The following is a 25434-nucleotide window of genomic DNA, read 5'->3' as shown; positions in this document are numbered from 1 at the left end:
AACAGCCTAGAAGTTTCCACAGCAATGCCGTTTGCAGAGACATGGCTGCTGGTACAAAAGGAAAGGGGCCTTCCATGTCATGTGCGTGCACAGAGGAACGCCAGTGTCACAGCTAGACCGTGACATTCCTTACAGTCCTATGTCTCAGCCTATGGCTGCTGCTGCTGCCATCATTTCCACCATAGGCTAGAAGCCAGCCTGGAGCCATGCTGGATTCCTTCTCCACACCCAGTCTGGGAATGAAACCTAAGGTTTAATCTTGTCCTACTATAGATCAAACAAATATTCTTCTGCAAGAACAGGCCACGGGGCTGGCAGATATGCACAGGATTATACTGCAGTGCCTTGGAGACAAGACAGTCACAAGTACTCAAGATGCTGACACTGGGCTATGTCTGCTTGTCACAGCTGTGACAACACTGGCAGCCCTTAAAGAAAGAATGTGTGCAGGGGAGCACAGACACAGAATTGAGTAAGCCACACTGTGACATGGGGAGAGGGACACAGACAGCCATGCATCACACCCTGAGATACTCCACCAGCCCCTAGCCCTGCTGCCTCGGCTGCCTGTTGGTTTCTGGCTGCTCTGAGGATTCCAAGGTCACCCCAAAGAAGTGACATCCCGGACCTCTGCTCCTAAAAATAAAAAGTACAAGTTCACCAGTAACTCAAGTCCCTCGTGGAGACAATGTGCCTCTATCACATTTCAGATTGAAGAGGATCAAGTTAGCAGGGGCCTGGAAGGTATGGGGAGGTGTTCATCTTTGGAGGACACAAGGGTTGGCAGCAGCTGACAAGAAGGCAGGGTCAGGGTCACTTCTTGGAATTCTTTCTCTTTTTGTGTAATTTGTATGTGTTCATGTGCCTATGGAGGCCAGAGGACAATGTCAGATGTCTTCCTCATTTGCTCTCCACATTGCTTTTGAGACAGAATCTCTCAGATTCAGCTGTGCTGGCTGCCCGGTGAGCTGCAGGGAATCCTCCTGTCTCTGCCTCCCCACCAGCACTGGGTTAAGCAGATGCATACCCACACCTAACTTTCTCTGTAGATTCTGGGGTCCTGCGTCCAGGCTGCAGATAGTGGCTGCTGCTCTCTGTAGCAAAGTCCCCCGGAGCTGATGTATCCTTTCCTCTGGGGATGGGTGGTTTGGAGCTGTGTGAGATGACACAATAGGCTGCCCTCCAACCCCCAACTCATGCCCACTCTGTGGAGCCTGAGGCACAGGTTTTCCTGGCTATGCTGGGAGCGAGGTGCCCACGTCATCATTTTTTTCCTCAAGCAGTCCCAGTCACCATCCTGGGATGGCTATCACAAAAGATTCTGGGGCTTTTGTCATGTGCTGCAATAGGGGTAATAGAAAAATGGGGTGTCATTGTGAGAACACATCAGGGCCAAGGTGGCTGGGATGCGTAGGGGTCCCCCTCAACCCTGGTAGCTCTTGGGACATCACTGAGAACCAGCTGCTCATGCCCTGGGATGAGGCCCCTGAAGGCTGGTATCTGTTTCACCTTAAGTCAGATCCCTCGGTGTCCAAGAATGAGACCAAAGTAAGAGTTAGCTCAGGCTGACCTTGTTACTACCCCACAGGCCATGTTTCTCCATGGAGGCTGACCATCCAGAGCTGACAGCACCAAGGGTGTTTTGTGGTGGTCCCTTCTGCAGAAAATTCTCTTTTCAAACATCAGGGCTTTATACACTGTAGCTGAGCCAGAGGGTCAGCGTGGAGGGGTTGGAATGCCACAGACAGAAGCCCAAGTACCTCTATAGGTTCAGGGGCCAGAGAAGGACCTGGAATCAAACCCCTAGATGCTCCTAGTTTCGCCTCCGCTCTCTGAAGTCAGTCACCAGCCCCCCACCCAACGCACACACAGCTCACTTGGTAGGGTTGTTTCCCACCTAGGGCAGCCTTGTTCCTGCCTGGCAAATTTCTATCTTCAAGTTACAGCCAAATGCACCTCCTCTGACTTCTTTTTGGAGGCCTCTAGACACCCCCCCCCCATGCACTGACCTCCATGTCCCAAGGATTTGGCTCCTACTTTTTCTACTCAAACAATAAACTTAACATTCCCTCTCTTCACTGAGGGTCACCATGGTGAAGGCAGTGCCAGTTTCCAGAAGCCCAGAACACCACTGCCAAGCCAGGGGCCATGTGCATGAGGCTTGCCTGCACTGTAGGAAAGCATCTGTGGTCCTTTAACAATGCCAGCTCGTAAGTCCACATGCCATGTCCAGTGGGTGGATCCTACCCACTGTACCCTGTGAGTACTTTTTCTCACATTTCTTGGGCGTTGGATGGAGGTGTGCTCCGCCCCTAGCATGTGTGTGGAATGCAGAGCAGAGGAGAAGGCTCCAAACCCATTCAGGTACCCTGGAGAGGCTGCACACACAGGCACACCTGCTGGAGAGGCTGCACACACAGCTTCAGACCCTGTCATGTTATTGATATTATTTAAGATTGCTGTGGTTTTAAGGCTACTTTTTATAAGCAAAGAAAAATGAGTGACTTTCATTTAGAGCGTTTTCAGGGCTACTGCAGCAGGGATGCAGTAAGCCCCCCTGAACACTGCTACTGATTTTGCACAGCCAGCAAAGGCCACTGACACTCTCCACAGTACCCCAGTAGCTCCAGGACTGGTATCTCTGATTCTGGGCTTAGATGCCTGCATCCAACCCTGCGGATCCAGACTCTCCCTATCCCCCTGAGAGGATTCCTCCCTCACACCAGACGGCATTCTGGAAAGACACAGCCTCAGAACACTACAGACGCTCAGGTGTGACCAGAGAGCTTTCTATACCCAGAAAGATAGAGAAGGGAGGCTGGGAAGCCTAGTTCAGGACACTGTGTAACCAAGCCAAGGGTCAAGTACACGCTCACCTTTGCACACGAAGCACCTGATGTGGAAGTACTTGTTCTGAACACGCAGCACCTCACCCTTGCACACATTGCCACAGGTACTACACAGGATCGCAGTGCTGGCTGGCTTCTCCAGGGGGGCATGCGCAGCCTGGGGCTGCGACACTGTGGGGAGAGAGGAGCCAGGTTAAAGTGGGGGACACTCAGGACATGAAGAACAAGCAGGATGCCTCCCAGCATGCCCCCACCCACAGCACTGGTCAAGTGACACTCAAGTTGCATGACAGGTAACAGTTCTGAGAGTCAAGACCATTTGGTAAACCCACTGTGGGCTCTGTTTGTGGCTGCTCTACTCAGGAAGCATTCTCATCCCTATCGCTTACTTACCTATGACGTCCCTCATACCTCTATGCAGTGCTGATATAGCAAGGCCACCATTGTTCCCTCTTAAAGAGCAACTAACCCTTGTTGCATCCATCCAGTACAATGTTGACACCTAGAGTCTCAGAGTGACATCACTTCCAGACAGCTCGGTGCTCCTACAGTCCTGGGACCCTCAGCCTCTTCTTCAGACAGCTGCAGCCCTCTGAGAACTGTTTTCACATTTCCTTTGAGTCCCAAAACACCAGACTAAACATGGTCAGTGACCCCCAAGAGTGAGCCACAGCCAGGTAGACAGTTGAAAGAGGTATTGGAGACCACAAGTTCAAGAACCAGAGTTGTGGTCCTAAGACCAGGCATGTCCATGTACCAGGTATGACCCTGCAGCCTGCTAAAGTACCTGTAGATGCCGGCACGTGGGATGCTAGGTTATGGTATAGAAGCCTCAGGTCTGCCCCTCAACAGCCCTATAATGAGGAAGCATCCACGAGATTCTCAAGGTTTTAGGCTGAAACAAAACTAAGTGTATTTGAGGAACTAAAGAGCCATAGGCCCCAGGTTGCCATACAGGGACCATGTAGGTCTGCGGCAGGGACTACTGTGCCCTGGCCTAGAGAGACCACACACTCAGGTAATGCAAAGACTTTGCCACACCAGCAATGTACCCAGATATATATTGGGACATTATGAACATGTATGGGACTTGGGGTCTCCTAAGCTCAGACAAAGGCTAAGGAGGCAAAGGAAAGACCATTGGCTGTCCAGCATGGCCCAATGTTATCAAAGGACATTTCCTAGGTAAGCAGTCAGAGAGGTGCAGTACAGCTAGTCTCAACAAGGGAGAACCATGAGCCATGAGAGCTGGCATCTCCAGAAGCCAGCAGAGCTGAGGTGAGGGTTCCATCCGCAGCTACAGAAGGAACAGCCACAGTCTGAACTTCAGGCCAGCACAACCTGCTCAGCCTCGGTCCTCCAGTGCGACTCCCCTTAATAGGAGTAATCTACTGTGTGAAGCACCATGCTGAGAACGAATGCACAACCATGCCCAGGGACTGCAGATGCAGGGTGGGGAGCCACAGCCTACAGCCACAGGCCAGGGCCACCCACCACACAACCCTTTGCCACAGCCAGCTGTACAGAAGGCGGGCGTTATCTCCAGTAACAGCCCAGGGGCTTAGCCGTGCCTTCGCAGCATGATCCAACAAGATGAGCGAAATGTGATTGCTCACCCACAGCTGCTGCCTGGCCTTTGCCCCGGCCTCCCTCCTGGGACCAGCCATAGAAGCCAAACCGCCTCTAACCTGACATCTGCCTTGAGTCGCCACTTCAGCCCGCCCAGGCTGACGGCCTCCACGCAGCTCACCTCATCCTCCCTCTTCCACAGGACTCCCCCCACCTCTGTGATCTATGCCACTCCGATGGCCACAGTGACAGTGGTGGCCGCTCAGCAGCAGCACGATACAGCCTGCAGCCCTTGCTGTCACATGCAGCCAGTCTCCATCTCCACAAGGTCCCAGAGCCTTGACCCAGCCATGGTGGGTCTTCTATTGCACTCGACCCCTCCTTGACTGAGTGTGGCCAGGCCTTACAGCTATGGATAAGAAGCTGGGCTGCAGTCAGTGATCACAGCTGTGTATGACTGGGCCACAGTGGGGATCTTGTAGATGACATCCTTGTGGGTCACCCTGGTCCTGTGTGGCTCAGGGATGCAGGGTGGGGTGGCTCTCCAGAACTTTTATGTCCACCCAGTTTGGGACACAAAGGACAATGGGAAGTATCTTCTCCTGGTCAGACAAGGCAGAGATTATGTGGCCTGAATCTGGCTCAAGGCCAGGATGAGCAGGAAGTCATTTCAGATTTGGGGGTCCTGAGGGCTGTGGGGTGAGCCGGCCTGGGATACAGTCTCAGCTCTGCCTCTCGTGGGCTTGTGACTTTGAGAGAGTTCCTGTCCACCCGGCACCCCACTCCCGCCTTCTATCTGCCTTTCCATCTGTCCTGCATATCCACCCACCCTCTGACTTCGATCTGTCCTTCCATCTGTCCTTTCCATCCACCCACCCTCTGCTCACATCCCTTGGTCCTGGTGGAAACCAGGATCAAGGGCAAAAGGCTGTGCTTAGCAACCAGCCCAGCAAACACTGAAGTGTTCCACAACAATGACCACCTCGTTTTCAGGAATATGTGGGGGCTGGGTGTAGCCCAGTAGCCTAGCATGCAAAGGTCCTGAGTTTCATCCCCAGCACCAGTTCCCAAGTTACTGGAAATGCATCTGGGCAAGAGCTATATTAAGAGCATGAATCTGCTGGCCAGATCCCACTCTGCCCACTAGAGCTGCCTGAAGCTGTGGGTCTGGTAGTAGTGCTGCCCTCTGGTGGTCACAGGAAGAGCTGTGCTAACCCAAGAGAGGGATGCCAGGAAAACCTTGTAAGCTTCCCTCTAGGCTAGTGAACTGGTTGCAGATTTGACACGCACATCTTTTGCCCCTAGTGGGATTCAGTTCTAGAACCTGAGGCAGTTGTGGAATAGCAGTGTCAAGTGTACCTATGGAGAGGTAGCAGCAAGCCGGCCCAGCCTGTTCACTTCCTTCTCACCCCATGCCGTCAGCGCTTCCCAGAGGGGACCATGTTTCTCACAGTAGCGGGCAGAACCATGCCATCTCAGCCACTAGTGGATGACTTGAGGGTCTGAGACAAGACAGAGCCAGACAGGCAGGAGGACACCGGGAAAGCAGAGTCCCCAACTGTCCTATGCTGCACTGGGCATCTACGGGGGTAGGGGGACTGGAAGCTGAATGCTGACAGAGGAATACTCGGGATTCAGGGGGTTGGTGTGACTCTACCTCTTTAAAGCCACTCCAAATATAGAAATGCCCAAAGCAAGGCTGAACAAACTGTCCTTGAAGGTCAAAGACAGTCTGGCAGCCAGGGGCACACACGGTTAAGAAAAAGCAATCTTTCCAACTAATAAATTACCCAAAGAAAGGCGACAAAGACCCAGGCGCCTCTGAGGCAGACAACTCCTGTCCTCCTTGCTTGGCTGGGGCTGGGCGGGGCACTGATTCCCCCCTTCCTTGGCTCCAGCCCAAACACTGTGAAGTCATCACCAGAGAACACAACAGTGTAACTCGCTGCCTTCTCTTCAATACCCTGCTTAGCTTCAGACCTACTGGGTGCAAAGGGGTCTTTTCAGCCCTCCTGACACCCCTGTGACACCAGCATGGCGCTTACCTCACAAGCAAGGAACTTGAGACCAAAAGCAGCTGAATGGGCCAAGGCCAGCCATGCCAGGGCTTGGAAACACCAGTCAGGAGGGAGGGTAGGGGAACCTGCACGGTGCAGTCCTGAGGCTCATATGGGGGCCTATGATCCAGGAGATGCAGGATTTTTTGGCTTTTAAAACATCTTTGGTGACTCTAAATCATCCCACAGCTGCTTATTCCAGTCACTTTGACTGGGTACATGCCTAGGACCTGACTATCTCTTTTCCATCAGAAGGCCACTCTCTGGGCTGCGTTTGGGAGAGAAGATATCATACAAGGCCTGGAAACCTACATCCTGCCCCATTAGAGTCGGATTTGGGAGGAGGAGGCTTCACAGGATGAAGGCTGCCTCCAGGAGGCCGTTCTAGGGCCTGGGGTCAGCAGGGTCAGGGAGTGGAACCCATGGATCACTTCATCCAAGGTGAAATATCCACTGTGTCTTCCAGAAGGGCAGCAGACAGGAACCCGCACTCCCTGATTCATCAGATGCCAGATTCATTTCTAGGCATCTATGCTCTTTTCAGTGCCTGTCAATCTCCAGTGTCTCCTGCCACCCCCAGCTCTAGTTCGCAGGGTCACAGCTGGAAGTCTCTTCTGAGGTTTCTTGTCATTCCTGAACACAGGCTCCTGGAGCCTGAGTTGAAGGCCTCCCAGTCTCCATCACTGCCTTAAGAGCAAACCCCTGTGCCTCTGCCTCTGAAAAGTCCTCCAGGATTTCCTCTGGGATGGCAAGCCTTCACACCTGACTGCATGTGACAGGCACCTGTGCATGATGTCTGTATGCTAGAGGGCCACTGCCATCTGTCTGTCTACTGCCCCAGACAGGGAAGGCCTTGGAAGGAGCCAAGTGAGATTGATCACAGCCTCTGAGGCCCTGACTCAAAGATTTCATGGTGGACTTGAGAGACTGAGATGAGGCAGAGGTCTCCTGCATGCCTCCAGCAGGAGAGTAGAAAAACTCAGGCATGGAAGGTGACTTGGCATTAAGCAGAACTGGATGTCAATCCCTGAAGAGCAAAGGAGAGACCTTAAACACACGTCACCAAGGGAAAGCAGCCAATCTGGAAATGCTGCAGCCAATGATTTCCACTATGGCTTTCTGGAAAAGGCAAACCTGGTGACAGCTGGTGAGTGGCTGCTGGGTGAGGTGGTGTATGCCTTGAGGCACACACAGGCAGGTCTCTGTGAGTTCAAGGATAACATGGTCACTATAGCCAGTTTCAGGTTGGGAGAGAGGAATGAACTGGCAAACTCTAAGATCACTCTGATGACTCTGGGATGGTGGAGGCGTGTCATTGTATCTTTCCAAACCCACAGAGCTCACATCACTAATGTAGACCCTGATAGAGTTGTGGACTTTAGTTAATGGTGCATGTCAGTGCTGTCCCGGCAGTCCTAATGCACATATTACAGCATTGTAAGATGTGACAGTAAGGAAAAGCCATGCTGGGAACTCTGCCCTTTCTGTCAATCAAAAGGAACTGCTACACCCAAGACCTAAATGCAAGTGTGCAGGATTGTTGCTCCATAATTTCTAGATCGGCTCTAATAGGTGGTTAACAACCTCTTGCTGTGCTAATAACAGAAAGCGTCAACTCAAGTGGTAGGAATCAGTCACCCTAGGCTGTGACTACTTATATTCAAGCCCTGCAACAATGAACCCCCAGTGCCAGGGAGCCTTGGTGGAGCAAAGAAAACAGGTTGTGGAAACACCAACTTTAACTCCGTCTGTGGGGACAGCACCACAGGAATTCACTGCAATCCACACCTCTTGTCACCTCAGCTGGACTCTGGCTAGGCACCTGCCCTAGAGCCTGGAGAAGCTGAGATGGAGCAGGGCTGGCTGAACGATATTGGAGAACGGCCAGGCTCTCAAAGCCTGTGTGTACACCTGCAAATTAGGGCTGTCTGAGGAGTTCTGAAGGTCCCACTGAGGTAGAGAAGAGCCCTGTGGTGTCTGGCAGGGGTGGCAGCTGAGAGCAGAGCTCCCTCCTGGGCTCAAAGGCTAGGGTTTCCATAGGCTGGGTCAGTAAGGGGCTACCGGCAGCAGGGCCCACACACATTACTTGAAAGACTAAAGTGAATATTCTAGGTTCTGAAAGCCCTGCAGTTCCTCATCATCAAACCTGGAGGTGGCACCATGTATCACATGTGTACGTGTTATATCCAGCATCTCTCATGTGATCCCAAGCAAGCAGGGCCAGTGTCTAGAAGCTCTCCCTCGCCATCCCCGCTGTCCCAGAGCCATCAGCCCATCCTTTGATGATCTAAGTCGTTTGGGAACTCTGCAAAGAACTGTCAACTTCCCTGTGTAAGCCAGGCCTGCAGGGCCAGTGCTGTGACCCTCAGGACATTAGCAGGCCCCCTGCTCCTTCCTTCCTTCATTGCCTTGATCAGCTCTTCAGACCCTATCCCATGCAATGAACTACATTGGGTCTTGGAAAACCACAGTGAGCATGTCCTGGGCCCCATCTCACCAGAAATGGCCAATCACCTCATACAGAAAAGGAGGGAGAGGCTGGAGATGGTCACAGCTAGGAGGACCCAGTGTGAATCTGATGCTGGTCTGGGAATCACTGGCAGAGACAGATGTGCCAGCTGAACACACACACACACACACACACACACACACACACACACGTGGCAGGAGGGGCCACATCAGGCCCGTGAGCTGTGGGGCAAGCTCCTGTCTCATCAACTGGATGGCCAAGCACTCACCATGCTGAAATCCCGGAGCCTTTTTAACAATTTATTCCCTCTCTTGTCCTGACCCCTATACTTTGTTCCATCCTTGTCTAAGAGCCAGTGGTCCCTGGACCCCTGAACAAGGGCTCTGATCTGGCCAGAGGCCAGAAGCCCATGTTGATCATATTTTCTATTTTCCAGATCAGGAAGAGGGGTAGGGGAGGTGGGTCAACCCAGGTGAAGGTTCTTAATGGCTGTCACATTCTAGCAGCCAAGGTAGCTGTGGAGAGCCTTCCAGCTGCTGTGTGTATTACAGAAATGGCTGCTCTGGGGTTCCTGAACTGTTGATGTTCTAAATACGTGAAGCAAGTTTTCTGTGGCCAGGCACTGCTTGGTCCCATGCCTCTGGTTCATCCACAGAGAGTGGTGTGATGTCTAAGTCTATCTTCCCCTTTCAGATGGTTCTGTGACAATGAGCTGGGAGGACACTACAGGTCGAAGACAGACACAGCAGCTTGGTGAACACACAGCAGGCGGGAGGGCCTCTAAAAGTGACATGGGGTGGAGGCTCTAGGTCAGGGCAGTACCTTCTGGGATAGAAGCAAGCACATTCCCCATGCTGGTCTGGGTCACTGCACGACCCTGGGGGCCATGTCTGTGTGCCACTTCTGCCACTGTACCCATACTCTTCCAGGGGCATATGATGTCAGCCAGTGTTCCAGGACCTTGGGCACTCTGGAGGAGACTTGACGACCTGTGGAAGACAGCTTAATCTGTGTTGTAGGGCATGAACCCCACACTGCCATTCTGTGTGGATGCTTGGAGATGGATGGGAAGAGTGCAGGGTCTCTGGCGATTGTTACAAATCCCCCAGATTGTAGGGGGCAGAGGAAGCCCTGAGCGAGTGAAGTTCTGAGTGAATATGTGTTGTTAACAAAGGCATAGCCATGTCTGATGCCTCAGCCCCATGGGAAAATGCCAGAGCCTTCCCTTCTGGTCCAAGTGAAAATGTTGATAGTGTGTGCAGAAAATGTCCACCATAGCTTTCTGTGCCCCAGATGCTTACAGCCTGGAAACAGCACCCCTACAGAGACTGCTGCTGTTGAGATTAGCTGGAGCCCCTGCTTCCTTGTTCATCTTACATAACAACCCTGCCTCTTGGTTCACCCATGCACAATAACCCACCTCCACATTCAACTCCTTATAATAAACACACTGAGCTTCTGGGGTACTGAGGTTTCTCCATGAGAAAGCGTAGCCCACCTGAACCCAGTATTTCTATCTGTCGGTGTGTCTGTCTTTTCTTTGAGTCAAGTCACTGGGAACTGTGCAAGGATTTTCACCAGGGGCATCTGTGGCTGGGTGTATCCCTAAGACACATGGATGAATAAGCACAAGATCTAGGTATTGATTCATTGAAAAGGTGTTTTTGCTCCCCAGAAGGTTTAGGGTGTTGGAATTCATACCCTGCTTCCTTGCCCTAATGCAACAATCCTAGCCCTCAGAAAAGTTCAAATAGCTGTTTGCCAGCCAAGCACAGTTGGGTTCCATAATAACACTGCCCAGAGTCCTCACAGCATCTCTACAGTCCTTCATCCACAGTAGTCCATCCCCTGTCCATAGCAGCCACACTCAGGCCAACCCCTGTAGCACAGCAGTCTCACTCAGGCCAGCCCCCTGCAGCAGATCCTCCACCTGCACACACCATGGAGTCACATAGAAATGACTCCATCCAGCCTCTGACTCCGCCCTCTCGGTCTCATCCAACAGCCCTATTGCAGATAACCCTTCCCACCTGCCCACACCCGGATCTCAGACTCACCTCCACGACTACAGGACAGTACACCAACGTTTCCTGAGCCACCCTGTCTGTGGCATCTTGTGGCAGAGCCACGGAAATATTACACACCACCTGTGGGATGGACAACATTGGAGTGGCAGAGCCAGAAGCCTCCTTGTGACCAGCCCACTGCTACTCATCATGGAATGTCCACATGACGATGGCTGCACTGGGCTAGCCCTTGGAGGGGGTTGGTGAGGGAGAAGTGATTGGGATGGTCTCTTCTAGAAGAAAGATCTGGAAAGAAAACTGAGAAGCAGGCTTGGATGCCTCATCTGGCCATGCCTTCCAGTGAACACTGGCTTCAACTGAAAGCCCTAACTCTTGCAGCCTCAAGCAGCTGGTCAACATCATTGGCCACCCACATCCCTGCAGGGCGGCATTCCATTGCCGGATGAATCAGCCTTTCGGGACCAAGGGTAGCTGCTCTTACAGCAGCATGCACAGTCTGCCCACCACCCTCATCATCAGTGTCTAAGCCATGCAGATGGTCTATGGTGGCTTCTTCCCAGCATGTCCCCATGTCACACCACCTTGTGCTTCAGCAGCAACAGCAGCTGATGCTCACAGACGCTCCTCAAATCTAATAGGAAACAGAAGTGCATCTGGGGCAATCAATCATCTCCTAACAGCCAGGCCTAGTCCTGGGTCATTTCACCACAACCTAGCCCAGGGCTGCCGACATTGGATTAAACCAGCTCTGTTTTCCCAGCTCTGGTTTTTTATTCTAGAGTGGGACCTGCCAACAGGTGTATCCTGACTATAACTCAGCTGCCCCCAACTCCCCTCCAGGCCTCTGTAGACCCAGCCTGGTAAGTGCAGTAGACCAGCTGTCAGCCTTCATGCAGTCCAAATGGTCCTGGGAGCCTTGGCCTTGTGTTCAACACAAAGTGATGAGGATATAATGCTACTGAATCAGCAGCATTAAAATAATCAGTTTAGGGTTGGAGAGGTAGCTCAATTGGTTGAGTGCTCAGCTAATATTCATGAAGCTCTGGGTTCAATCCCCAGCACTGCCTAAGTTGGGTGTGGTGGCATGCACCTGTAAATCCTAGCACTCAGGAGGATCAGGAGTTCTAGTTCATTTTCCGATACATGACAAGTTGAAGGCCAGCCTGGTCTATGTTAGCACTGATGTGTAAACAAATAAATACACTGGATTGGAGCAAACTGTTCATCGCCAGTGCAGGCTCATTCAGGTCATGTGATGACACCCAAGTTTTAAATGTGCCTGCTAGGTGTGAGCACACAGTTGGCACTCATCTTGGCTTGCCACCAACTAGCATTAAGAGGCTCCTGTAGGCCATCTAAGGGATATAAGGTTCTGAGGTGTTCTGTAACCTAGCAAGGTCATACAGCATGGGACAAGCAGGCAGGGGTGGACCTTGGTGCCTCCCTGAGAAGCGGTTCCCTGTCCCTATAGCTCCTTCCCCTTGACCTCTTGGCTCTTCTCATATCCTCCTCAGTGAGTCCAAGGAAGGCTGGTGTTGGGAAGGCATTTCCTGAACAACTAATTAAAGCTGAGATCGGAACTGCTGACTGGGAACCTGGAAAGCTGACCCATAACTGGGCTGAGGTTCTGACAGACCTTGCCCAAGAAGCAGGCTTCCGGGCAACTTGCTCATGCCAGCAGGATCCAGTCACAGAGTACGAGATTGATAAAGCATGGTCAGGGTGCGCCAACACTCCATCATGAACTGCCAGCCCGACCAGCCCTGGCCAGGCCAGTTTCTGGAGACACAGAGACAAAAATACCTTGTAATTACATGAGTTCACTATTGTTGAAGACCCAAAGAGCAGCAAGAGTTGAGGGACATAACAGCTCCCAGTGCCGTATGCTGTTGATGGTCATTCTGATTCTAGGTACCATAGTAAGGTGCAGATACACAGTGATGTCCTCTCCCGCTGTAGAAGCCACACCTGTCCTGGGAGGCCCTGCCTTCACAGTCAATGGTCAGAGTGCCTGCAGAGCTCTGAGGAAGGGACTTATTCTGCTCAAACTGCTTCAGGGCATGGTCTCTTCTCAGCTGGGTCCTAAGCTCCGCTTTCACCTCCAACCCTGGGGGCCCCACACTCTTTATTTCGGACATTCTGGTGAAGGTGAGGAGCTGCCTCATTTTGGTTTGCCTGTCCCTGGTTGGTGATGTTAAATGCATTTATGTGTCTTCCTTGGAGACCCAGGCTCCTCTGCCCGGCTTTGAACCGGCTGTCAGCCGTGATGGTTTTGAGAGCCGGGTATCTACTCTAGCTGCAAGTCTCCCATCACACCTGTAAGCAGCGGGTCCCGTGGTCTTCCACGCTGTACGGTCACTTCTTCATGGGGCCTTTGCAGCACAAAGGGTTTCAGCGCTGATGAAACCTGATTTCTCTGTTTTTCTTCCGTAGTTCATGTTCTTGGAGTCATTTCTAAGAAACTGTTGCCCGATCCAAGATAATGAATATTTATCCTGTTTTTTATCTTAGCTCTTTCTATAATTTCCCATAAATAGAATGGCATCGCCCCGTCTCTGAGTGCCTCAGCAGATGCCAGCTCTCCGCAGTCTTCTCCTGGAGCCCTCCTCTGAGGAGAGTGGTGTGCGGTCGTCCCAGGGTGGGATGTGCTGATGTGCTCTTGCTATTGCAGTCTGCTCTTTGCCGTGGGGGAGCGGCATGCATCGGCCCCCACAAAGGAGACAGCCATTTAGGAAATGGGTCCCCAGCTCCAGCGTCCACAGCATCCTCAGAATAGCAGGAAGCAGGTGGCTAAGGACCCAGCCACCAGCCCCATTCCAGCCAGCCAGAGGCCAGCAGTGAGCACTCCTTCCTCGGGCCATCTGGTGGGGTAGCCACCGCTCTTCATTTTGGAGGTACAATATTGTGCAAAAGGGCTTTATGTCAACCTGACACAAGCTAGAGCTATCTGAGAGGAGGAAACATCAATTGAGAAAAATGCCTCCATAAGATTGGGCTGAAGGGCTGGAGACATGGCTCAGTGGTTAAGAGCACTGACTGCTCTTCCAAAGGACCCGGGTTCAATTCCCAGCACCCGCATGACAGCTCACAACTGTCTGTACCTCCAGGATTCACCGCCTTCACACAAACATACATGCAGGCAAAACACAAATGCACACAAAATAAAAAATAAATAAATTTTTAAAAAAGATTGGGCTGTAAGGCATTTTCTTAGTGATTGATGGGGGAGGGCCCCATTATGGGTGGGGCCACCCCTGGGTCAATGATCCTGGTTTCTATAACAAAGCAGGCTGAGCAAGCCGTGGGGAACAAACCAGTAAGCCGCATTCCTCCACGGCCTCTGCAACAGCTCCTCCCTCCAGGTTCTGACTTCCTTCAGTGATGAGCAGTGCTGTGGAAGTGTGAGCTGGATAAACCCTTCCTTTCCAACTTGCTTTTTGGCCATTGTGTTTCGTTGAAGCAATAGAAACCCCAAGACAGATATCAAGTGTGTGTTGTTTGTACCACCATCCAGGGAACAAGGATGTGGGCTATGGTCCTTGCTGCTGGAAAGACCCTGCTGGTCAGGCAGGGATACCACAGAGAGACGCCTGGCTCTTACTCCCTAGAGGCCTGCTGGGCACTCTGTCTGGTTCTCACTGGAGGGTGGGAGCAGAGTGAGTAGAGGCAGGAGCCTGGCTAGAGCTGGCTACCCTGAACTGTACAACTCTAGGCCACCCAGGTCTCTGCTCTGGGTCCAGCCCCCCCCATCAGCCCCCCCCAGTAGGCCCCCAGACCTGTCCCCCCATTCTCACTCTGCAGGTCATCCTGCCAGCACACAGCCCCCTGGGCTTAATGCTGCTTTCTCAGGGGCATGGCATGCCCCATTCTCCATGCCCACACCAGAAGAAGGAACATTCCTTGTATATTCCTCATCGACCGACTTCCTTGGAGTAACTGTCAAAGCAGTGGAGCCTGTATACTACAGGACGCAGTGACCCTTGGCCCCTTCTCCCATATACTAGCTGTGCCTTCACCAGCTGTGACCATCACAAATGCTTCCACACATAGTTAAATATTTCCTGGGGAACAGCAAGTCCCCTTTGATAACCACAGTTTTAAAGAAAAGAAAGAATGCCCAGAAACTCCACCCCAAACATAGGTCGGAGGTGCTGGAGTCCAGTCTCTGCTGGCCTTCTTTCCTGTGAGCCTCAGTTTCTACATTCATAATAAGGGGTCAGCTACCTCACCCCACACATTACTTGTGAAAGTCCCCGAAGCCTGTATATGATTGATATCTATAGGTGTTGGCTTTCACCACAATCACAAGACACCAAGCTGGATAGCACTAACTCAGGCTCTGCCCTCCAAGCTCAACCACAGGTATCATAATTTTTCCTTCTAGCTAGAAGCTGAGTCCTCCTCCCTGGCTGGCTGGTGTGAATGCAAAGCTATTCTGAGCTTTACCTGACCCTCCTCCAGGCATCCCCATGGAGCGGCCTCCTCCCGAAAGCGCCAGTAGCTCTCCTTCCAAGGCTAGGCCCAGCAGTGTGGAGGCTTCAGGTCGCAGCTGGGAGAGTGGAGAGCCTCTGCGGCCTTTGTGGCTGACACATCTCCCATTGACATGTCAGAGTCACGTGGAAAAAACCACCCCCAAGTCCGCACAGGGTAGGGCCAGGCCCTTCCTGGAACACTGAAATAGCACCCTGCCACACTGCTGCTCCAGAGATGCACCTGTTTTCTAGCATCCGGAAAGGGAACTCTGACACGGCACTGGCAGAGTAGTCCAACTGCTAGCCTCTGGGTTTGTTCCAGGGACAATGAGCTTACAACCCCATGGGGATCCATGTGGTAGGGGTCACAGTCCACACCAGTGTTCCCAGAAGCCCTAACAGCACCTCAGAGGGGGCACGCACGAATGTTTACAGCCCTGCTTTCCAGAGCTGTTGGACTTTTGAGAAACGGGGAATGCTAAGTGGAAAGAAAGATATCCTAGGCATAGTGAGACTGGCCTCCAGTGCCCTGTATACAGGGATTGCCAAGAGGAAAGAATGATACCCTGGGTATGATGAGGTCAGTGCCCTGAGGGCAAGATATCCCAGAGGTGCTGCAGGGTAAGCTCTGCCTGCCCATCCTCTGCACGTGCCTAGTGCTCACTGAGAAAGGAAGGACACAGAGGACCCATGATCTCTACACCTGGAGTTCATTCTCTATACTCTGTCTGCGTTTCCTTCTATCATAGGAATAACTGCCAGTGGTGGTGGCCACAGGAGCAGAGGCACAGGGAGGGGTAGGAGGCAAAGGTTGCCACAGGTCACCTTCCTGTGGAGTCCAGGCCCCGAGGAATCGGTGCTGCCAGCACCTGTGGACAGGGATAACCCCTGAAGAAAGGGATGCAAAGAAAAAGAAAAAGAGGAGAGAGAGAAATCACCCAGCCTTAGAGCTGAGTCCTGGCTGTGGGTGGAGTTATGTGTCTGCATCCTGCTACACGCACCTTGGTGTTGGAGGGAACAGGGAGCAGTGTGCTAGCATCCCTCTGGAAGATGGACCACAACTCTAGCTTCCTAGAAGACTCCCCAGCCCCAGCTTTCTGAGCAGGACAACAGACAGTCTGGCACAGACTCAAGAGCATCTTTAGCCTCTGTGTGCAGAAGCACCATTCCCATCAGGTACACAGTGGAGTGATGGGGCCCCAGGAGTTGACAGTGACTACTTCATAACCACCATGCCTTCCCCACCAGCTGTAGCACAAGGTCTCTCTGCTTGTCCATTCTCAATGGTACAACTGGGCTCCAGGCTAAACCCTAATCGGCTTACACTAATGTGCAGTCTGCACACTCCTTCCTCAGAGATATGTTTGCTTGAGGGATGAGGAACCTTGGCCTGGGCTTTGGGGAAGATACTCCCCTACCCCAGATCCTCCAGGATGTGCCCCCATTTTCTTCCTGAGGATTTGGGATAAGGATGTGAGGGGAATTGCTGAGGCACTATTCCTGCCCTCCATGGAACGTTCTGTGCCAAACTGCAGAAGGTCTCAGAGAGACAGAACTGCAGTCCTAAAACCCCTGAGCCCCGAGGGTGGAGTTAGGGTCCAGAATCCATTACACTATGTCCTCTGTCATTGGCTAGCAGCTTCCAATATGCTTACATAACCAGCCCTGTACCCTGCAAACAACACACACACACACATTTACCTACAGTGGGTAGAGTTCACTCCTCTAGAATCCACAGCCTCCCACCATTAGGAGTGTGTTCCTGTCCCATGACTCTGTACAACCAAGTTCATGTGGCTGATCTGGACTGTGGCTTCTGGGCAGAAGTGGCCATGTGACCCATTCCCCTTCTAAGCCTGAACAAGCAAACCTGGCCACCCCGGCTATGCCTCTGCTATTGTGGTAAGACATGTGAGGCAGCCTGTGGGCCTTGGAGAAGGTAAGAAAAGGAACAGAGGTCCCATACACCCAGCAAGGGCAGCTCATCTCCAGCCCACTGCAGATCATCACCAAGTGATAAAAATTCACTGTTGGAGCTAGAGAAATGCCTCAGCAGTTTAGAGCACTGAGTGTTCTTACAGATTATATGGATATGGGTTGGGTACTCATCACCTCTATGGTAGCTCAAAATCATCTGTAACTCTAATTTCAGGGGATCCAATACCCTCTTCTGACCTCTGTAGATACCAGGAATATACTATATATATATATATATATATATATATACACATACATACATACATGCATTCAAGCAGACCACTCATATACATAAAGTAAATAAATCTGTTTTTTAAAAAATAATTTATTGTCAATGGATGCCTGTGCCCTTGGGCTGTTCTGCTGTAAGTATATTAGCGTCCTAGGTCACCCAGGACTAGATACTTAGGATAACACTGCCAGGGATCAGAGGCCAAGTGAGAGGTCACTGGGAAGTTCAGGCATGAGCTGGGCCAGGGTTCTCTGGACATTCAAAGAGGAACTCAGTCCTTGCTTCTCCCAGCTGCTGTGACTGCCTGACTCCCATCTCTGCCTCTGGGATGATTTTCCTTCCTTGCGGGGCTGTCTGTACTTTCCCCTTTCTTGTAAAACTGTCTGTGACAGCGCCGGGGGGGGTGTCTGTCTCATGATCCTGGGCAATCTCCTGTCTCAGCATTCTTAATATAACCCTGTCTATAATACTCCTGTTTTCCAACTAAGGTGACAATTGCAGGTGGCAGGACCGGTAGTTTCCTTGTTTTTTGTTGTTTTGTTGTTGTTGCTGCTGCTGATGTTGTTGTTGTTTGGGGGTTTGTGTGTGTGTGTGTGTGTGTGTGTGTGTGTGTGTGTGTGTGTGTGTTGTTTGGGTTAATTTTTTACTCAGCCTCCCATACTTAGTAATGATTTGGCTAATGTGACATTAAGTGTGTGCCTGGTCTCCTCAAAGCCACACTTGTCCTTATTGTGAGAGATGCACTCTACCATTTCCTATTCAGTTCAACTTCTTATGTAAACCGTGCTGCCACGACCCACTAAACTGATTTCATGCCAGAGAACGGGTCGCCACCTGCAGTGCAGAACATTCTATCCCAGCCCCCACAGCTGTCCTGGGCGAAGCGGAGATGGGGGATGGAAAAGCAAGATTTCAAGGAAAGAAGCGAGCCGTTTGCATAAACCCACAGTAGAGCCTCCACCCCACCCCACCCCACCCGGACACTTCACCTACTCGCCTCCATACTTGGCCTCATGCCAGATCCCAAGGCCGCTGCCTGCACCCCAACAGCACATAGGTACCGGCTCAGACCCATGGGAGCCTGGGGGAGAGGCTTTTGCTGAAGGAAGCAAAGGTTTGGATAACAAGGTGCAGCCATCCAACTTCTCTCCCTCTTGAGCTCTGCTGATGGGTTGGGAAGTGCCCCACCCTGGGGAGCCCTTGTTCTCATTTTCACACAGCCCACCACAACTTTACACCCCAGTGTCATGACTTCCACTGATGAAAGCAATATCTGTGGTTGAAATTACAAGTGAGCATCCATGATCCAAAATGCCTGGGCCCACCAGTCTCTGATTTCTAGCTTCTGAAAGAGCTCAGACTCCCAGAAGTATACCTGAACTCAGGATATTTGCAGATGCATAATGGGATGATTGAGGGGACCCTGGCCTAAACTCAGATTCATTTACCTCATGTTGATCTTCTGTAGTTTGAAGGTAACTTGACATCATATTTTAAACAATTCTCTGCACAAAAAAAAGAAGATTCGTGCTGTGGAATTTTCCATTTGTGGCATTGGGCTGAAGCACCAAAAGTTCAGGGTCTGGAGCATTTTGAATTCTGTATTTTCAACTGAGGGATTCTCTAACTATAACAGCTTCACTTTTGAACATGCCTTAAAACAAGTAAACTCAGGTTCCAGAATCACTTACGACACGGCGGAGATTCCTCAATGTGACTTTAAAGGAAACAAGACATCACTGGCTCTTCATAGACACACAGGCTCAGGATGGGAGGGGTCTGAGAGCTTGCCTGGGCGCTGGTAAGGAATCTCAGTCCTGCTCTAATAAGTCCTGGACCCCCAGTCAGCTGCATGCTGGATACCTCCCTGGGAAACCCACACACTCTGCCACAGCCAGGAAACGCTTCACTGCTGTCTTCCCGGTCACCACAGGAAACCTTACCATCACCCAGAGTTCTGCCATTACATGCTCTCACCCAGCACCCCGTGACCTTTTCCTGGGGTCTGTCTGTCCCCCTGAAAATGAGGGATGTGTTTCACTTGGATTGCAGAAGGCTGAGGGGAAGATGTGCTGGGGCATGGCTTGCCCCCAGGGCAGGCCTTTTCTGTCAGTTCCTGTCAATATCCAGGCCAGCTGGCACAAAGTCCCATGAATAGCAGGCATTGATTCCCCCACAGGTCCAGAAAGCAGAGGCCCCCAAGTCGATGAATGCCGGGCCTGCATCCCCTCTGGGGCCCAGGGAGGGGCTTTCCCCATCTCCTTCCTGCCTTATTGATCACAGACCACTGGGCTGTCATTGACCTGTGGCTGTACCACTCCCGTGGTCATATCGTGGCCTCCTGGCTCTGTCTACCGTCTGCCTTTCCTCTTCTAAGGACAGCAGTCAGGCTGGATGGAGTCACCCTACTTCATGAACTCATACTGACAGTGGGGCGGAAGCTGGAAGTCGGGCATGTCTCTGGAGCACGTCCTCCCTCCGACATTCTTCTTCCCACTTTCAGCAAGGCGACCTCCAGGCTTGGATGAAGCAGACCCAGTACCACACCCTCCCTCCTCACACCTTACAGGGCATCCCATCCTCTTCGCTGCCACTGACTGCAATCCCTGCCCTCATGGCCTGGGCTTCCCTGCACAAAGGGCCATCTTTGCATGTTCATGAGCCTTCCCAGATCAAGAGGAAACCCCTCAGCTCTACACTTTGAGAGCTCAGCATAGCCACAGCCTTCCCTCAGCCCCACCCCCTTGCCCTTCCTCATATCCCTTTGCTGTGCACACCCTGGAGGCCAGCCCACCTGTGGTCTCCCACACATCAACCCATGCAACCCACCGCGGGACAGTGCCCCACACAACTCCCCTGAAGAGTAGTGCTCAGGGCCCCTAAGGAACCCATCAGTCTTGGCATACAGTCCTGAATACAATCCTGAATCTGGACAGTGATCTCCTTGGGCAGATGGTCTCCTCTATGAAGAGCACACACTACTGCTCTTGGCACCCCAGGGAGGGCCTGTGGAGCTAGGCATGGTGCCACAGGCAAGGTGTGCATGGTCTCATCATACATGTCACTCACAGGTTTGGGGCGTGGCAGATGATAGACAGGTAAATAACCTGCCAGGCTGACTATGGTCAGTGAAATATGGAGAGGGTAGGAGATGAGCTCCCAACTGCTTGAAGGCACAGGGTACAGAGGCAGGGGACCTCTCTAGGGGACAACAATCACACCAACCTTTAAATGATAACAAGAAGCTTAAGAAGGCAAGGGCAGATGGTAGGGCCCTACACCCAGGAGTCATCAGAGGCAAGAGGAGCTCTGGTGAGCCTTGAATACAGGATAGAGGGGTCTCTTGCTTTTTCAATAGGTGGTCAAGGTAATCAAATGAATAACAGATCTGAAGGGCTAGGGTCAATACTCCCTCTTCAGAGGCCCTCTCTCTACCACACCCTGCCTCTAAGTCCAGCAACAGCCTGCCCTAGGCAGGAAGCCTCCACCCTGCTGCCCGCCGCCAGCACACACCCTTCCCAGACCATCAGCCAAGCTAAAACCAGAAGTGACTCCTCTCCCTGTGTGACAAGATGCAGTCCACTCATCAGCTGCCATGACAACGCAGTCCACACTCCAATTTCCTCCTGAATCAACAAGGGCATGACAAGCATCTGGACAAAAGACAAACAAGGAGTGAACGGGAAATCCATGGATACATGTAACAGGCACTCAGGATCCCAATGCTAGGACGTGCCCTGCCCCCTCAGCTGGTGACCCGCCTGGTCAGAGCATGGATGAGGCCCACAGGCCACTGGCTGCACACAAAGTACAATTAAGCAAGCACCAAATAGGACCAAGCAGCACCAGAGCCCTGGCATCCAGCTTGGAGGTCAGTGCTCCACCTCCTGGCCCCTGGATGTGGAAAAGGGACCCTTGTGCCCCTTTCCTTGTGAGTATACATTGGGCTACTCTTGGGGAGAGCAGTTTGGCAGGAGGGATTCTTGGGTGGCCATCCCACCTACAGGAATGTCCTTCCCTCCTATCTCCAGGCGTATGCTGAGCCATGCAAGGGACTTTTCACGGTTGCAGGTACACACGGGTGTGTTTATTGGAGGCTGAGCCAATGCACGCCTTCAGACTCAGACCAACCTGATGCAGCACGTGCCTCAAGAAACAGGTCTTGACTCTTCAAGCACATCAGTAACATTAAACAAAAGCAAAAGGACATTCAAGAATAAAGGACAGAGGAAGGAGAAACACAACAGCCAGCTATGGTGTGTGAGCCTAACTAGGACCTCCAAGGAAAAGAGGGAAACAGGTCTAAGGACACCTGTGAATGTCCTGTCCTGGGATGGAGGCTTTCTCCCCAGTTAATAGTTGATAATAACAAGGTGGTGGGAGCTTCTGGAGGTGAGGCCCATGGGAAATGAGCAGCAGATCATGGGGACTCCATCCTAGGAAGGATTGATGCACTTCTCATGGGACTGACTGGACCCTGTGAGAAGGATGAGCTTTCAGTAGAACAGGCTGCTGTGACACCAGGCGTCCATTGACCAGATGCTAATGCAGCTGACCAGCTCCTAGCTTCCACACAGTGGCACGGCTGGGGCCCTCACCAGGTGCCGGCACGATGCCTCCCGAGCTTTCCTGCCACTGGAACCATGAGCCAAACAAGCTGTCCTGGCACTGAGCAGGGAAAAGCAAACACAAGAAGGTATCAGCAGCTAGTGTGCCCAATGTGATGGGTTACAGCGTGTTCAACACAATTTATTTTTTACAGTTTCTCTACATGCTTAAATTCCTTTTCCAAAAATGTATATTTTGTTAGAGCCGGCAGAAAGCTGATGGAGCAGAAGCTAGTTCCACCAGAGATAAGACAGAGACCAACTCACTCGCTTGCTCTTCAAAGACCTCTGCAGAGACACAAACAGCATGTGAGCACAGAACTGGCTTTGTTCAAACCTACCCTCTCCACCTCAGTTTCAATCTGTCATAGAATTGGAAATACATTTTGTAGTCTCACTTCCTCACTGTCCCACTATCTCTGGCACCCCCAGCAAACACAGTCAACCAATCGTCCGTCTATCTTACCCATACACCCACAACATGTAGACAAGCAGGAATACACAGAGAGAAAGAGACAGACAGGAAAATAGACACACACACACACACACACACACACACACACACACACACACACACAAATGTGTTGCCCACTGTGAATTCTATAGGACTGAGTATAGGTCACTGGCTCGGCCAAGTGCAGGGTAGGGAGCAGAAGCAGACAGTCCTGGGTGAACTAACATGAGGTTGGAGAATGAATGAAGCATATCACTGGCTGCTGGGTAGGAAATGTGATGAGGATGAGGCAGACTCCAAAGGGAAGCAGGTATCCTCTGAACCCTAGTGCCCACCTCAGAGACTGCTACCTAGGCAGGTTGCTCCACCACCTGGCTTCAGATTTCTCAACTGTGCATTGGGACCCACAGGCAGATGTGGAGAGGTAAACACGCTTCATCCACAGTGGCACAGCATCCAGTCTTAAAAGGAAGGGTGTTCTGACATGTTACCACATGTGTGCCCCTGAGGACAGTAGGCTAGGTCACCAAAGGACAAGAATGTTGTGGTTCCACTCAGATGAGGGCCCCAGTGAAAAGAACTTACACAGAGAGAAAGAAGATGGGTGAGGGCCAGGCCAAGGTGGGAAAGAGTGGGCCAGTCTCCGAAGGGTCTCACTATGCACGCCTGGCGCTAACCATGTAGACCAGATTAGCCTGTAACTCACAGATGTCCACCTGAGTGCTGGGATTAGAGGCACGTACCACCATGCCCAGTGGATTTCCATTGTACAAGATGGGAAATTCTGGAGGTGGGAGATGATGATGGCCATATTGACAGTGCACTCAGTACCCCTGAGTACTCCTAAAATGGTTCAGTGGGTGGTGCTGTGCTGTATTTATAATTCCATGACTAAAAAACAAACAAGCAAAACTGCCTGCAGTCACCCTCTATGCCTGGGGTAGGGAAGCTCACATGAATGGGAACTGGCAGAGCTAACTAGAGAGACGTACCATCCCACCCTGAGGCAGGTCTGGGGGTCAGCAACCCATCATTCCCCAGAACCCCTAGGCTGCCTGATAATATGGTGGCTGTGAACCTTGACAACAATGTCCATTCTCCAAGCCAGGGACAGGACATGCAGGGGGAGGTGGCACAAAGGTGCTTGCTGCCAACCTGCTTAGCCACACTTCATGGCATCAAGCAGCATGGCCATGGGTCCAACCTGACTCTCAAGAACTAGCAGCTGGCTTCCCAGCTCCAGCCCCAGCCACTTGGGGCTGCAGAGTGTTCAGATGCCTCCCTGAGTCTGGCACACTAAGGATGGCCAGTGTAGGCTACAGTGATCACCCCTCCATCCATAGGCTGGGAACCTGTCCCCAAGGTGGAACCTTTGAGTGGTGATGGAGCTGGAGCAGGGCCCTCAGGATGAGATCAGTGTCCTCATGAAAGACACCTAGAGAGCTTGGTAAGAGGGCACCAGCCAGAAACGCAGCATGGGCCCTCACCAGACAGTCTGCCTGGGCCTTGGAACTCTGGTCTCTGGGTGAGGAGAATCCACATTGGGTCCCCAGGCACTCCTGCAGCCTGGCACTGCCATCCCCAGATGTGTGCACACTTGCCCCGGCGCTGTGCAGCCATGGAGTTTCTGGAAGGTTCTGGGGCACCACCATGACTCAGAGGCTGAAGCATCAGGGCCTCCAGGGGTGGCAGAGGCACCCTCTTTCCAGGAGTGCCTAGTTAACGTGAATAGACAGAGAGGCCATGAGACAGGGCCTGGACAGACAGACAGACAGCAGAGTGTCGGCAGAGACAGAACAGCAAGGGGCAGCCAACAGCTGAGCCCTTCCTCCCCCACTTCCAGCACCTTCCCAGAAGAGCACAGCAGGGAGCTACCAGATGGGGAATCATGAAGGGGTGGGTGGCAGGGACAGAGGGGGAAGGCTACCCAAGACAGGGAACAGCCTGTGCAAAGGCGTGGCTGTGAGAAGCAAGAGAGGCCTAGGCGGAAATCTCCACAGCTCACCATAGTGGAGCCAGGGAATGTGAGGTGACAAGGGACGTCAGCGAGGGGCAGCGGGAAGGCAGCCCTCATCCAGGCTACTGTGAGGCTGCCGTCCCCAGAAACAGCCCCACCAAGTGCCCAACAGTGCAGGTCCTACAGGAAACAACATGGCAGTCCCCAAAACACCTAAGCACCACGGGATACTGTGGGGCCAGCACCACAAGCAAGTCCAGGGAATCAGGAAAAGTGAGACCAGATGTCCAGCTGTTTGTACTAAGAGAATGTATGTGCTGCCTTTATTGCCAGGAGAGTGTGTGTATGTGTCTCTCTTCATTGCAAGTGCTAAGAGGTCTCTCCCTTGTAAGAGGGAGGAGCTTTTTATACAAGTTTACAGCACAGTGGAAAAAACCCCAGGTAGAAGAGATGTTGTTTTCCTCCTGCTAGATGTTGATGTTAGAGGGTCAAGGCCAGGGCAGTAAGCCAGGACTAGAAAACAGAAAACACTTGGACTGGAAAACAAGTTGCACTTGTAGGCTGACCAGCAACTCACAGAGACCCCATGGGGCTGGGGCCCAACAGGATACAACAAATTCACTTCTGAACTATACACAAAGTCGAGGACACCAATAGGTATCCCCACCAGCCTCCCTGTCACACGGTGACCACTCCAGCAGTAGCTACCAGTGTCTGTTAACACGAACAAACACAGTGCCCATCCAAACTGTAAACTCACCTT

At 52.0% G+C, this 25434-nt stretch overlaps 1 protein-coding gene across 16 annotated transcripts in view; it reads right to left on the bottom strand.

Moving 5' to 3' along the window:
- Positions 1–25434, bottom strand: part of Ablim2 (actin binding LIM protein family member 2) — a 127060-nt gene that overhangs the window by 83908 nt on the left and 17718 nt on the right. For 6 of the 16 annotated variants that reach the window (XM_040746969.1, XM_040746973.1, XM_040746980.1 and 3 more), the window contains exons 1-4: positions 15419–15505; positions 11003–11092; positions 9768–9934; positions 2877–3020 (exon numbers count right to left, since the gene is read on the bottom strand). In XM_040746969.1, the coding sequence (XP_040602903.1) occupies positions 2877–3020; positions 9768–9864 (241 nt within the window). In that variant the 5' untranslated portion in view covers positions 9865–9934; positions 11003–11092; positions 15419–15505. Of the gene's footprint in view, positions 1–1027; positions 1154–2876; positions 3021–9767; positions 9935–11002; positions 11093–15418; positions 15556–25434 lie in introns of those variants that run through there. The other 10 variants (XM_040746978.1, XM_040746974.1, XM_040746975.1 and 7 more) reach the window with 6 other exon arrangements.

The sequence above is a fragment of the Mesocricetus auratus genome, unplaced genomic scaffold (genome assembly GCF_017639785.1).
Source record: "Mesocricetus auratus isolate SY011 unplaced genomic scaffold, BCM_Maur_2.0 Super-Scaffold_100006, whole genome shotgun sequence".
Lineage (NCBI taxonomy): Eukaryota > Metazoa > Chordata > Mammalia > Rodentia > Cricetidae > Mesocricetus > Mesocricetus auratus.
The sequence above is the reverse complement of the archived record's forward strand: the minus strand, read 5'-3'. Positions and strand labels throughout refer to the sequence as shown.